At 26.4% G+C, this 14558-nt stretch overlaps 5 protein-coding genes across 5 annotated transcripts; 1 reads left to right on the top strand and 4 right to left on the bottom strand.

Annotated features, from left to right (window-relative positions):
• Window positions 1–1824: 1824 nt before the first annotated feature.
• OCT59_024753 (uncharacterized protein) lies at window positions 1825–2331 on the bottom strand (the record flags this gene model as incomplete). The annotated part of the gene is made up of 1 exon (XM_066133722.1): window positions 1825–2331. One exon carries the CDS (start codon window positions 2329–2331, stop codon window positions 1825–1827), a length of 507 nt encoding a protein of 168 aa, XP_065991648.1.
• A 338-nt stretch (window positions 2332–2669) lies between these two features.
• OCT59_024752 (uncharacterized protein) lies at window positions 2670–3395 on the bottom strand (the record flags this gene model as incomplete). The annotated part of the gene is made up of 1 exon (XM_025310350.2): window positions 2670–3395. One exon carries the CDS (start codon window positions 3393–3395, stop codon window positions 2670–2672), a length of 726 nt encoding a protein of 241 aa, XP_025183187.2.
• Window positions 3396–3418: 23 nt separating this feature from the next.
• OCT59_024751 (uncharacterized protein) lies at window positions 3419–3763 on the bottom strand (the record flags this gene model as incomplete). Its single annotated transcript, XM_066133711.1, has 1 exon — window positions 3419–3763. One exon carries the CDS (start codon window positions 3761–3763, stop codon window positions 3419–3421), a length of 345 nt encoding a protein of 114 aa, XP_065991647.1.
• Window positions 3764–6131: 2368 nt separating this feature from the next.
• OCT59_024750 (uncharacterized protein) lies at window positions 6132–6975 on the bottom strand (the record flags this gene model as incomplete). The annotated part of the gene is made up of 3 exons (XM_025325628.2): window positions 6132–6258; window positions 6348–6515; window positions 6716–6975. 3 exons carry the CDS (start codon window positions 6973–6975, stop codon window positions 6132–6134), a joined length of 555 nt encoding a protein of 184 aa, XP_025180332.2.
• Window positions 6976–13716: 6741 nt separating this feature from the next.
• OCT59_024749 (uncharacterized protein) lies at window positions 13717–13959 on the top strand (the record flags this gene model as incomplete). Its single annotated transcript, XM_066133696.1, has 1 exon — window positions 13717–13959. One exon carries the CDS (start codon window positions 13717–13719, stop codon window positions 13957–13959), a length of 243 nt encoding a protein of 80 aa, XP_065991646.1.
• Between the last annotated feature and the right edge of the window lie 599 nt (window positions 13960–14558).

The following is a 14558-nucleotide window of genomic DNA, read 5'->3' as shown; positions in this document are numbered from 1 at the left end:
TTTTAGATATATGATTTTGGTTGGGTCTTCATCACTCAGTCTGGATATTCCAGTTATTTCTTTTATGCTATATTCCTTTATCGACCTCTGGGTTGAATCATGAATGTAGTATATCGTACTCAACTTTGCTGGCATTAGAAATATAGGTGGTAGAAAAGATATGTTAAATTTTTTTTTTTTAAGAATAAAACTGTATATTTGAAAAATAGAAATATACGTTTTTTTTAAGAAAAAAAAGATTCGAGTATTTATATTAATAGATGAAGTGATAATTGGGTTTTAATTTGAAGAAAAAAAATGCAAGGTGCATGAATTTACGACATGAAATTTTTTTTATTTTAATTATGACATGAATTTTTTTTTTTATTTTAAATTAATTTAAAAAAAATTAAAAAAAGAATTAAAAATAATATTTTAATTAATTAATGCAAGAAGTTCTTTCATTAAGTTAAAGTTTTTAAAAAATATGATAAAAGTGGATTTTTTTTAATAATCATTCTTCGTTTTGTTTTAAAAAAAATTTTTATTTGATATTTGATAATGAAAGATCTAATTTTTTTTTCGATAATAAAATAAAGGAGTCTGATCGCTGGAAAAAAACCTATTTTGGAAATATTTTTTTTTTAGAAGCACGATTAATTTATGTAATATGTAATTATTTAAGCCACATCATCCGAATTTTTCCTTTTTTCTTCTTCTACGTTTCTATCTTAAAATTTTATGACTATAGCGTAGATATTAGAAACATCAATCTTGGGAAGAAACATAAACAACTTACATATTTGGAAATAATTTATATTTTGATTAATGTAATATTTGTATTATAGCCACACCATCTGATCATATACGCCTTTTTGTAATTATTCATTTATACCTTTATGGAAATTGGAACAGCCAAATAAAAGTTGCGAAAAAAAAAAATTTTTTTTTTTTACACCGGTTTTTTTACATGAATTTATTTGATTCATTTATTTTGAGTAAATGAGTAAAAAAAGAGATAGGAAACAAATAAAGATCAGTTTTTTTTTCTTTTGATTTGAATTTTTTTTTTATAAAGAAATAAATTTTATATTGCAAAATATACTGATTGAGTAATGTAAAATTTTTATGAAAAAAATAAATTTTATGCTGCAAAAATATATTTTTTGCGAAATATATTGATTTTTAAGTTAACACGTAAAGTTTTTTATTTATGAAAAAATAAATTTTATATTGCAATATTAAACACGTTTTTTTTTATTTTTTATATAAATTGATAAATGTTATATAATGTAATACAATATAATTTGAGTAATACGTAAAATTTTTTAATTTTATTTTTGCGTAAATATTGCACAATATGTTGAGTAACATAAAAAATTTTTTTTTTATATTTTTTATGAAAATTTTTTTGAATAATAAATTTATATTTTTCTGTAATAAAATTGTGTAATAAATTGTGTAATAAAGTAATATTGAGTAATACATAAAAAAAGTAAATATTGCGTAATATGTAGAGTAACACAATTTTTTTTTTACTTTTTTTTTTTTTAATGAAAAAAAAATGAAGAAAAAAATATATATATAGTCCATCTATTCGTAAGGAGGGAGGGTGGGCGTCATACTCTTAGATTTTTTTTTTTTTTTTTTTTTTTGGTAAACGCATTTAATTATTTTATTAGTAAAAATAACGCATCATAATACATAATAATTATAACATTAATACATTGAAATTCAATCTCGTACAAAATTGAATCTCTTCATACCAAAGCCAAGGGGTATCCAACCAAGGCGAGGATAAACATAACCAAAGAAATTAAAAGTATCTATTATATCTAAAAACTACTATGTATTGACTAAATTACTAATAATATTATTACCTATCCTATGTCTGTTAGAGCTACCTAAACAAAATACGTCTTCTTTTACACTATTTTCTAAATCTATTTTTATTATATTTTTAATTTTTTTAATTTTTTTCTTATCATTTTTATTATTATAATTTTTATTATTCGAAATGTCGTCATCATCATCTGCACTATCATTTGTGTCTATCCGCTTTTTTCTTTTAAGTTCTTTAAAAAGACCCATTTGTTTTTCTATTTCTATCGTTTCATTACATCGTTCTTCCCATATACATTTCTGTAATTTTACCATATAAAGATCAAAAATATCTCGTAATATTGCTTTGAACAATGCTTTAGTGCAAATCTTCAACCATTTTTCATTAATAATACCTCGAGTGACTTCTCTAAATACATTGTCTAAAACCATTATATTTGATTTACTTGAAGTGATATTAAATAAATCCAATTTAAATCTATTGATTTCATCTCCGTCTTCGTCTAACATTTCACACGTGAAAATTCCTCTACACTTTCTCTAAACAAGACGTTTTCCTTATTATTGGGACCATTTTTCTCGCAAGACCATATATGATCCCAATATTCTATTTCCAAAATACAACGTGGACACTTGTCATTTTTAATTCCCCAAGTTTTCCTCCTGTATAAAATTTTATATGTAGGTAAGATCTTTAAAAAATTTTTAACTCTAAATGACCTGATTGACGCGTCTATTCGATTTGTGACATTTCTTCCTGTTGATATTTCATTATTAATAAGTCTAAACGATTCTTTCCAATCAATTGTCACATTTGCTCCATTACATTCGATAAAACAATCTTTTACTTAATCTAATAGAATAATATCTATATGGTTGATATTATTGCTTATTTCTTTAAAAGAGTTCCTAAAAGCCCCTTCAATCGGATTGTAGTTCCACCTTAACGTGTATTTGTCAATGATTATATTATGGTATTTAATGACTACCTCTTCAATCGAATGTTTATTTCTAATTAACTCTTTTTTTAAAGCTGGCAATTTCACTTCTTTCATCATTTCTGTAATTTCCCCATTCTTATCGTTAATTAAAAATTTTATACCTTTTAAATCTAACATTGTATTTATGCAATTTAGAAATATATAACATGGATCATCTAATTCACGTCGTGTACTTCCTATCCTACTATAATCTATCGACCATTTTAAAATCTTTTCATCTGTTTTTAAATCTACCTTTGTATTTTCTGGAATTATTGTAAGCGCTATTATTATTCCTAACGCATATAGTTTCCTTTCATTTTTTATTTTAACAATTTTCCCTTCAATGCTAAATTTTTCTATGTTACTATTTTTTGGAAAGAGCTCTATTCCAAAAAAACCATCTAAACATAAATCTGAGCCTTTTTGAATAATACCACCAACTTGCAATATAATTTCTTTATCTATAAAATTTATAAAATCGTTCTCGATAAAATTATTTAATAAATCATAAATTCCTTCGTCCTCTATAATACTATTTAACCATAACTTTGCACCCATACGTAAAATGCTACTTTCTTTATCTATTACCATCTTTTCTATATCTCCAATTGTAACTAAATTATTCGCTTTTTATACGCCTCATCATTTTGTCTATCGATATTATCTAGAGTGTAATATGGCTTTACGTATTTTACACCATCACTATCTTTTTCCCATCTTCCTTTAAGCGTTGATGCCATATCTTTTTCTATATAAATAAAACATCCCAAATTTTTTTCTTTTTTCCTACTGATGTTGTATTCACATCCCTTACAATTTATCAAAAATGGAGAATTATTCGAATCATTATGATTTTGTAATTTATCATACTTTACCATATGTTTACCTATTTCATCATAATAGTGATGGCGTGATTTTTTTGATCTTATACTATATACACTATCTGATTCGTTATCCATTCTCCAAGTAATTATTTCTTTGTTACTTTCTTTTCTATCAGTTTCATACTCTTAGATTTAGGATTCATTATTCTTATTCCTAAATCTATAATCTAAATCTAAGATATTAAATTCGCAGGTAAACTTTTCGCGTAGATCACAACCAAAAAAGAGTATACTTTGCAAGTGTTTTGATGATCGTTTAACTGGGAGTCTATGGGGCACTTTATTTTAAAAAATATAAAAAAAAATTGTACCACTATATTTCAGAGAGTACGACAGATTACCGAATAGGAAAAGGCTATTGTCTGTTTTTTACTCTACGATAAATTCGTTTAGAAGGCCTGCTTGATCGGCAAGTCATGTTTTACATCTAATCCAATTCCGGTTAATGAAATTTTTAAAACAGAATTTTTTTTTTCCTCAATCTAAATTTTTTCGGCTCCCCTTTTGTTTTTTTTCTTGAACTGATCTTTTACTTTCGGTTCTTTCTTTTTTTTCATATTTCCAATTTTATCTCTCGAAACATCTCTTTCTTTTCTTTTTTCTTTTCTTTTTTTAAAAATTTTTCATTTTATTTTTCAAACTGAAATTTTTTCTATTCTTTTCCCCGTTTAGATTTGGACTTTTTTCCCCAAACCGAAAAACTATTATTCTTTTTTTTTTATTAAATAATCTTATTGTTTCAGTCTTTTAAGACCGATTTTTTTTTTATATTATTTCTTTTTTTCGGTACTTATTTTTTTTCGGATTCCTTTTTTTTTTGAAAATTTCCCTTTTTTAAACCGATTTTTTTCTTTATCCTTTTTCTTTTCCCACAATTTTTTTTTTCATTTTTATTTTTCAAAATTTTTATTATTATTTTTTTTTCTGTTTTTTTTCCGGTTGGCTTTTTCTCCAATCTGAAATTTTGTTCCCTTTTCCTTTTTCGGTTTGACTTTTCAAACTGAATTTTTTTTTCCTAAATACATTCTTTCACCATTTAGGTTTGGATCAATGCTGCGGCGTCATGGTTATTACCTTTTTTTATAATTAATAATTTTATAACAAAAACTTTTTTACAATTCCCGATTCTTATTATTAATAATAACAATATTTTTTAGGCTGTATCAAGCTCAATAATAGACTACCATAATTACCGTACTTATTTTTTGTAACAATCGATCGTTATAATTAATATTTCTGAGGAATTCTTTATTTTCATGACAATAGAAGTTTTTCAGAATTTTTTTTCATATTAATTAGTGAGATAATTTTTTTTCTATAACAATAGATTGCTATAATGAATTTCTTGAGATATTAACAATATTTTATGTATTTTTTTTTTCAGCAGAAGATGTAATTTTTTTAATGCTACAATGAAATTTTTTAAGATAAAAAAAAAAGATTTTTTGTAACAATGTAACAATAAACTACTTATACAAAATTATTTTTGTAAATGTACAAATAGATCATAATTTCATAGTACTGCAACATTTGTTTCATATTAAATAAAATTTGCATTTAATAATAACACTTGCACACAATTCATTGTTATTTAAATAATCATATAAATTGTGTAATTTATTATATTTATTCCTACTAATACCATCATAATAATAGTAAAATGTGTTTATTATTACTCTCATCCCTGGCGCAGCGCGACGGGCTACATCTAGTTAAATACAAAAAATACATTGAAATTGGCGATAACGTAAACGTTAACTCCAAATTTCTCCATATCAAAATCTTCGTATAATAAAACGAAGTATAAAAACCATCTATATAGAGCTATTGTATTGCATTCTATGTCACGTATTTTCCCCATGATTTTTTATTATTATAACCTACGTCATCCTTACTATTTTCTATCATTATATTTTCGTATCACCTCATCACTAGTATCATCTCTTTTTATTTTTCCTTTTAAGTTCTTTTATAATCCCCAATTGTTGTTCCAAATCAATCGTATCACTACATCTGTTGTTCCAAATCAAACGCTGTATTTTTTGCATGTATACATCAAAAATTTCATTTAATATTTTCCTTTGATCTTTTAACTTGCACGCTTGCCACCACTTTATGTTGAATAAACCTCTTGTTATCTCCCTAATCAAATTTTCAGTTTGCATTATCATAAATCTTAATACCCCTGTTTTCAAACAGACTATCTTTAAATCGATCGATTGCTTCGTTATTTAGACAATTGACTTATTTAACACTTCTTCAACGCTGTTATTTGAATATTTCATATTCTGTGTTATTAACATCATTTTTACCACATATCCAAATATGTTCCCACGTTTTTGTTTCAATTGAGCACCGCGGGCATTTGTTACTGCTAATTCCCCAAACTTTACGGTTCCACAACACCTCATATGTTGGTAAAATCTTTAGGTAATTCTTAACTCTAAAAACACCTTGTAATAGCATCTTCTTTATTTGTAACTTCTTCGATGTTGTTATTTTCATTATTGATTAATCTAAAAGAAGCGCTCCAGTCTATCGTAATATTACCTCCATTTGAATGACAGAATCTAAGAGACAGCAAGTCTATTTCGTACTATTGTAGATCAACTCTTTAAACCAAAATTTATATGCATGTTCTATTGGAATATAATTCCACCTCAAACTATATTCGTCTACCAACAAATTATTCATCTTGAATTCTATTTCCTTAATCGTTTGTTCACAACTAATTAATTCTTTTTTTATTGCTGGCACCTTGACATCTTGTATTGCTTTTTGCGTTACCATCTTATCGTCTTTACTAACATATGTATGTTTTTTAACACTAATACCGTATTGATAAAATTTAAGCATATATATAATTTATCGTCTAACTCTCTTCGAACACTTCCTATTTTACTATATTTATATAAACAATCAATTATTTCCAAGTCTGTCCTTATTTTTGTTTTTATATCGCAAGGCAATATAATTATTGCAATAATTAACGCTATTATATATACGTTTCGCTCGTCCTTTACGAACCTCAATATTCCATCGAAATTAAATTTATAAATATCGCTACTTTTCGGTATTAATTCCATCCCCAAAAAACCATCTAAGCATAGCTCATCTCCCTTTTGTATCACTGCTCCTATATTAACTATTATTTCTTTATCTACTGTATAAAGCCATTCATCAACAAAATTTCTTAACGTTTCCTTTAATTCGTTATCCTCCAATATAAATTCTAACCACATCATACTATTCTCTACGTTATCTATTTTATTATTATCTATCATCATTTTTTTTAGCCTCAAGCTCGCTCACCTCTCCTATATTAGCTTCAATAGCTGTTTCATTTTGTATTTCTATATTTTCTGTCGTCATATACGGTTTCATGACGTTCTCGATTTCATTATTTTTTAATTTTTCTTCCTTTTATCATCGTCGCTATTTCTTTTTCTATATATACTAAACACTTCCCTATATTACGTTTTCTACTAATATCGTATTTACACCCTTACAATCCATTAAGAACGGTGAATTGTATTTCGTATTTTCTGTTTCTAAATCTTCATGTAATATCAAATGCTTACCAACTTCATCGTAATTCTTACTTCTTGATTTTTTACTCTTAACGCTATATATGTAGTCTTTTCCTTTTTTCCACATTATTATTTCTTTGTTGCTTTCTTTTCTCGTACTAGTTGGCAAGTCTTTTCTCAAAACTATATCTTTTCCATTAAATTTCCTTGCTATTATATAACTTCCATTAATTGTTCTATATTTATCGTCATTTCAGATAAAATTTTATACCATATGGTTCGGCTCCTTCACACGAATTATTCATTGCCAGAAAATGAGACCATTTCATGCATTATTCTATTCGTATATGGCTCGATAATTGTTCTAAGAATAAATTTCTCTATATTTCAACCTTTAATTTCATTTTGAACTATAAGCTTGTAGTAAAAACTGCTCATTAGAGTATCGAGTTTATTGATAATAATAATTATAAAATCTTCTTTTTTGGAGATGAACTGTAATTTAGTTTATAATTCAATAATTTCTTTTTTGATTCATTAGCTTATATCATCAGGAAATTTTTACAGGTGATATATAGCGATATATATCACTTTATCGATATATATCCCATTATTTATAAAATGTGATATATATCGATAATAATCGCACTCGTCGAGTATCGATATGGATAAAAATGATAAAATCATCAAATTTAAACCTAAATGATAAATATCGATATTTAACAAATAATAAACAATCGATATTTAACAACAATCGATATTTAACTTAAACAATAAATATCAAACTTTACACATCAAAATTTAATTTTATTTAATTTATTATAATATACAAATAAAACGAAATAAAAATATAATAAATACAACATTAAATATATTTCTAATTAAATAAAATAAAATAAAAAGTCTGGTTCACAACAGGATGTTGCGAAACCAAAATGGCAGAATCCAAAACTTATACACCAAATTTCTCATGTCTAAAGGCCCAGCCGTCTAGAAAAAAGAGAAAGACCTAAAAAATTAAAATTTTTATTTAAAATAAAAATAAGTTTCAAAACAAAGCCTTCGAAACTTACTGATTCAAAGTGGTTAACCTAAAAAAAAAAAGGAAAAAAAAATTAAAAATTTTATTTTAAAAAAAACAAGTTTCGAAATGAAACCCTCAAAACTTATCAATCCAAAATTTAAAGTCGAAGCTGATACATACCTAAAAAAAAAAAAATTAGAAAATTTTACTTTAAAAAAAAGCCAAAAAAAAGTTTCAAAATGAAAAGAAACTTTTGAAACTTACCGATCTGAAAGAAAGATTGAAGCTAATATATGCCTAAAAAAAAAGAAATTAATTAAAAATTTTTTATTTTTTTTAAAAAAAAAGTAATAAGTTTTGAAACGAAACTTTCAAAACTTACTGATCTGAAGCGCAAAACCAAAACCGATACCTAAAAAAAAGGAAAAAATAATTAGATTATTTTATTAAAAAAAAATCTAAGTTCGAAAGAAAGAAAGAAACTTTCGAAACTTATCTATCCAAAGCCCAAAAGGAAGATTAAAGCCGATATCTAAAAAAAATTAGTTTTTTTTTCAAAAAAATATTACTAAAGTTTCGAAAGTTTTCACTTCGAAACTTACCTATCCAAACTCCAAAGCCCAAAAGGAAGAAAAGCCAATATCTAAAAAAAAGAAAAAATATGAAACGTTAATAAACGTTTCGTTACTGTAAAAATAAAAAAAAATTAAGGACTAACCACCGAATTTCAAAGCGTTAAAAGACCTGGCTGTCTAGAATTTTCCACGCGTCCAAAGGTCGAAATGTGATAAACCCTAAAAAAAAGAAAGGTTAGTAAGGCCAAAAAAAAATTAAAACCCAAAAATTCACAAGAGATCCACCGAAATGAAAATGTTCCTAAAAAAATTCGTAAATTTTTTACTTGGTGAAAAGCTGTTAATTTAGGTGAAGGGAAGGATGAAAGAGAGGAGGAAATGAAAGAAAGAGAGAGAGGGGAACGAGAGAGAAGAAGAACGAAAGAAATGGGAAAAGGTAAAAACGGAGGAGAGGAGGAAAAAGGGAAGAACGAAAAAAGGGGAAAGGGAAAAATGGAAGAGAGGGAGGAATATTTTGTTAAAAAAAGTTTAAAAATAGTTTAAAAAGTAGATTAGTATTACGTGATACATAATACGCGTAATACATAATTTTATAAGAATAGAGGGGATTCAGTTATTGAGTAAATTAATTTTTTGATCGGTGAAACTTAAAATTTTATTGCAAAGATATTTTTTAAAAAAATTTTTTTGCGAACATATTTATTTATTCAAAATAATCTTATTTAATGAAATTTTATTTGCAAATATTAAAATTTAAGTTACACTTTTACGATTTTAAAGAAAAAAATCCCGTATTTATTTTTAATGAAGTGGTACAAATAAAAAAAAATAATATCAATAAATAAAAAAGATAAGTAAATTACAATGATCAAGGAGAAAGATGCTAATAAAAAAATGAAATAACAATGGAGTAATGGAAAGTAATAAAAGATGAAAGGGAGTAAAAAAGAGTAATGAGAAGTGATAGGAAACAAAAAGGAGAAATAGAGAGATGAAAAGGAGTGATAGGAGACGAAGAGGAGTGATGGAAGACGAAAAGTAGCGATGGGAGACAAAAAGAAATGATGGGAAGATGAAGAAAAGTGATGGGAGACGAAGAGGAGTGATGGAAGGTGATGGGAGAAGAAGAGGAGTGATGGAAAGTAAAAAGGAGTGATGGTAGACGAAGAGGAATAACAGGAGACGAAAAGGAGTGATGGGAGACGAAAAGAAATGATGGGAAGATGAAGAGGAGTGATGGGGTGATGGGAGACGAAAAGAAGTAATGGGGAACGAACAAATAAACATGACGCGATCATGTGGCCAATCTGATTAAATCTGTCACGTGATCCAAACCCCAGCGTCGTCAACTAACTGTGTGCTAATTTTTGATAATTATGATGATATTTGATAATTATCAATATCATGAAATAACTTGACAATAACTATCGATAATCATCAATATCACAAATTATCGGTAATTTACTTGATAGTTGTTTTCTATAATTATCAATATCTGCTGATAACGCAATTTATCAGCAGATAATTATTATTAATTATCATATTTCGTTAATTATCAGTATTTTACAGCGATAAATATCGATAAAGTGATATATATCGCTATATATCATCTGGAAAAATTTCCTGATGTATGATTCAATATATATTAAAACACCATGTCAGAATTTGCTTTATAACACTATTATAACATGTATTATCACATAATTACAATAATATTGATGCTTTATTTGTAAAATGTATGTCAATATATACTATAACGTTATTGTAATATTTGCACATTATATAATAAACTCAATATTCTAATAACTACTTATGCACACCCATTTCACATGTATCTCACTACTATTATTGACAAGTATGTTGGAATGCAAAAAATAGTAAAGCAAATCTCGCGTCCCACTACTATCTATATTCACCTCAGAATTTAATTAGTCTAGTATTTCTAAAGAAAGAAAAAAATGTAGAAATGCTGTTAGCACAATAAATGTTAAAAAACATAATTTCGCGTCTCACCCATTTCTATTTACCTTAAAATTCAGCATTTCTAAAGAAAAAAAAAAGTAAAAATGATATTAATATTACTTCTACATACTGTAATTTCATGTCTCGCCTATTTCTATTTTACCTTAAAAGCATTTCTAAAGAAAAAGATGGAGTAAAAGTGATATTATACCCATTTCTTCAAATAAATGTTAAAAAATCAATCTCACGCCTATTTACCTTAAAATTTGGTTGTGTCGGCATTTCTAAAGAAAAAAAAGAGCGGCAATTGTACATAAAATATCGGTACATAGAGGTCTGACTGTACTTACCATCATTAACGCCCTTTACTTTTTTTATTGACATTTAAAACTTTTTTTTTTAGATTAACATCTTAATATTATTGAAGTGAATTTTTTGCTTTTGAAGACCTCTGAAATGACAAACTCCTTAAAATGGAGATAAACTTCAAAAAACATTATATCTTTCATATTTATTTAAAAAAACGATACTGATATCATTTTTGCACCGACAAAATGATAAATTTTCCGTGTCCCATTTCATAATTAACCATACTGTAGTAAGATGTTTATGTTACATTGATATATATAATTCAGGCCAACACTATAAATTGGCCTGAGTTAACATAAAGGCCATTCAAATCACCGACATTTTAATATATATATTTTAAACTAATGTAATACCTAAGCCCGCACGAATATTAAACCAAGCATATTATTGTATTTATTTATATTATTAATAAAGTATTATTTTGTCAATATCTAAGGTGGCAACGTGACTAATCACGGGCTTTGGTAACACATCTTTTTCAATTCGACATCTCTATATAATCACGAATTTGCCGATCATTTATTGACATTGTCACCTAAGAAAAGGTGACTATTTTATATAAATTCTACAGATCAACATTTACCGTTGGATCTGATCCATTTACGATTTATTGTCCAGATAGGTACCTACAAAATAAAAAAAGGCGGAACGTCCCAAAGCGACGTGAAACGATATTTCCTTTTTGGAAATTAATGTAACCAAAAATTTTCCTTAGGAATACTATTCATTTTTTGTTTGTGTAACATAACTTATGGGAGAAAAGCTACACAATTACACAATTCAAAGGAGTCTTAACGTGACACCACATGATTGCAATGATTTCAAATAATAGATAAAGATAATACAACAATATATAAAAAAAAAATATATATATATATAACGATATAGTATTTTAGGACAATACTCATACTGAATTTTAAAAAAATATTGTTAACACACAAATATGGTGAAAATATTGTCTGTATGAAAATTCTTTTGTATGTTGTGATGTTTCAGCTCCTAAAAAGTGTAACTAAAAATTTTACGTATTGTAGATCAATTACTAATTGTTTTTTCAAACACGGAGACATGCGTAAATGCACACAATATTAAATATTTTTCAATCCAAAAGTATGAAAAAGTATAAATTAGCAAAAAATTTTCTTAAGAAGACAAAAAATTAAAATTCAATCAAAAAAAAAAAAGAAAAAGAAAAAATACTTTGATAGTTTTTTTCGCATAATTCAAACTCTTAAAATCAATTAAATTCTTTAAATTTCCTAACAAAATGAATCAGACTGAAGTTACCATTAAACTATCCATTCCATCTATCGCAACTGCTGAAGCCACTGAAAAACCGGGTGAATCTGGTGGCTGTACAATTATGTAATAAAATAAAATTTTTTACATTTACGAATTTTATCGTCAGATCTGATTGGAAATTAAACATTTATGTATATTGTTAAATAATCATTTGTCTATAGTTTATCTATTTATTTGTAATAATACATTGTACTTTATATATATATATTTCGTTAGTTTACTTGTGTTATTATATTATCAAATTACTTAATATTCGAATCACTATTACATATTTTGTCTTATATTCTGTATTTAGGGACATGTTTTAAAACGATTTCGGCGTTTTAAAACATGTGTTAAAAAATGTTTTAAAACACTTCGATATTATAAATTTTAAATCTTAAATTTTGGTTAAAAAATCAATTTATATATAATAAAACGAAAACTGTTTTAGAACATGTTGTTTTAAATTACGTGCCATACCTATCTGTATTTTATCGTTTGTGTATTCTAAAAATAAAATCACATCTTTAAATTCATTATTTAAAATGTTCTAAATTCTAATAATTTTGGCAAGTTTGAGGTTGCCTTAAAAGTTGTCTAAACCATAACTAATTTTCTAATAGTGTACACTGTAAATTTTCTATGCTGTAATAAGAAAAAAAATCTTTTTGATGCAAATACACAATATTTATTAGATAAGTAACGAAAAATTAACATTTTTTGTTAGAAGATATCATTTCTGTAAAAGATTTATCCGTAATTTCTATATTACGGAAAAATAACTAAAAATCTATACATTTTGAGGCTATAAATTCCGTGAATATAATACATTTACGGAAATAACAGAATAAAAAACACGGAATAAATTTATTATAGGGAATCCTATATTATTATTAAGATAAACACAAGGTTAATGATAATTATATATTATTGTAAGTGATCATCTAAACTCGAAAGTATAATTCTAGTTAAAACTAATATGTTGTATTGCTTATAGTGAAAGGTTTCATTCATGTAATATATCAGTACATAAAGAGTCCTTTTATTGAGCTGCGAAAAAAATAAACATTGCTGAAACCTGTGATTTTATGACATCGCTTTCACTATAGTATCACGCTGTTATTTTAGTAACGTAACAATGCATTGTACTGTAAGTTAATACGAAATTGCAATACATCTACAATACTGTGATTGCGTTGTCTGATACATTGTGACTATATCATAAATATGGCTTTTTTTTATATTAAAATTTTTTAAGTATTATTTTTTTTCATTTTCATAAAAATGATGTTGAAAATGCGACTACAACTGAAACAAAATAAAGAACAAATATTTCAGAAATATGTTCATTATAAAACACCTAACGAATGGATTATTTCTTGGGATTCAGTCAACAATAAAGAATTATATGGAAACTCAAACGACCCATTTGCGTTATCGATTACATATAGAGAACACTTTATTCCAACAACAAGCCGAGATGAATTAGCTACTTTAACACCGAGAAAACTTACATCGATATACTAAGCACTTGTCCGGGATGTTCATTACACGTCCGATACTATAGAGATTTGCGACCAAAATGTGTATTAATGGCTGTACCACACAATTAATCAAAATTTCGATACACTCAAAGAATTATAGAACCTCAGTAAACATCTATTTCATTAAGTTGAATCGATTTTAATTTTTTTTTTTCAGTCCGTAAAATCCCAGTGATTTACCGAAACGTTCTACTTTTTCCGATTTCAAGTTTGATCACGCTACGGACACTGGCTTTTATTTAACGCTTTCAGACACGCGTCCAACACACCGTATAATCATTCTCCATCAGAATCTACTCAACATAACTCCACATTTCACCCGTTAAACAACTCGTCAACATCACTCTTAACCACGATAACACAAATTAAAAACAGCCTTCTTGAGAATCAAGATAATATATCTTTATTAACGCAATTGGCCATGCAATTACAAAATCGGAACACTTAATTTTACACAGATGAATCACTCGCCAAATATGCAGAAACACCTAACCGTACAACGACAATGGGTTTTGGCTGGGCGGAAGTATCGGATAAATTCCTACCCTATAAAAAAGGAATGTTTAGAATATATACGTAAAA

Source organism: Rhizophagus irregularis, chromosome 5 (assembly GCF_026210795.1).
Source record: "Rhizophagus irregularis chromosome 5, complete sequence".
NCBI classification, from domain to species: domain Eukaryota; kingdom Fungi; phylum Glomeromycota; class Glomeromycetes; order Glomerales; family Glomeraceae; genus Rhizophagus; species Rhizophagus irregularis.
This window is presented reverse-complemented; position numbering and strand designations above follow the sequence as displayed.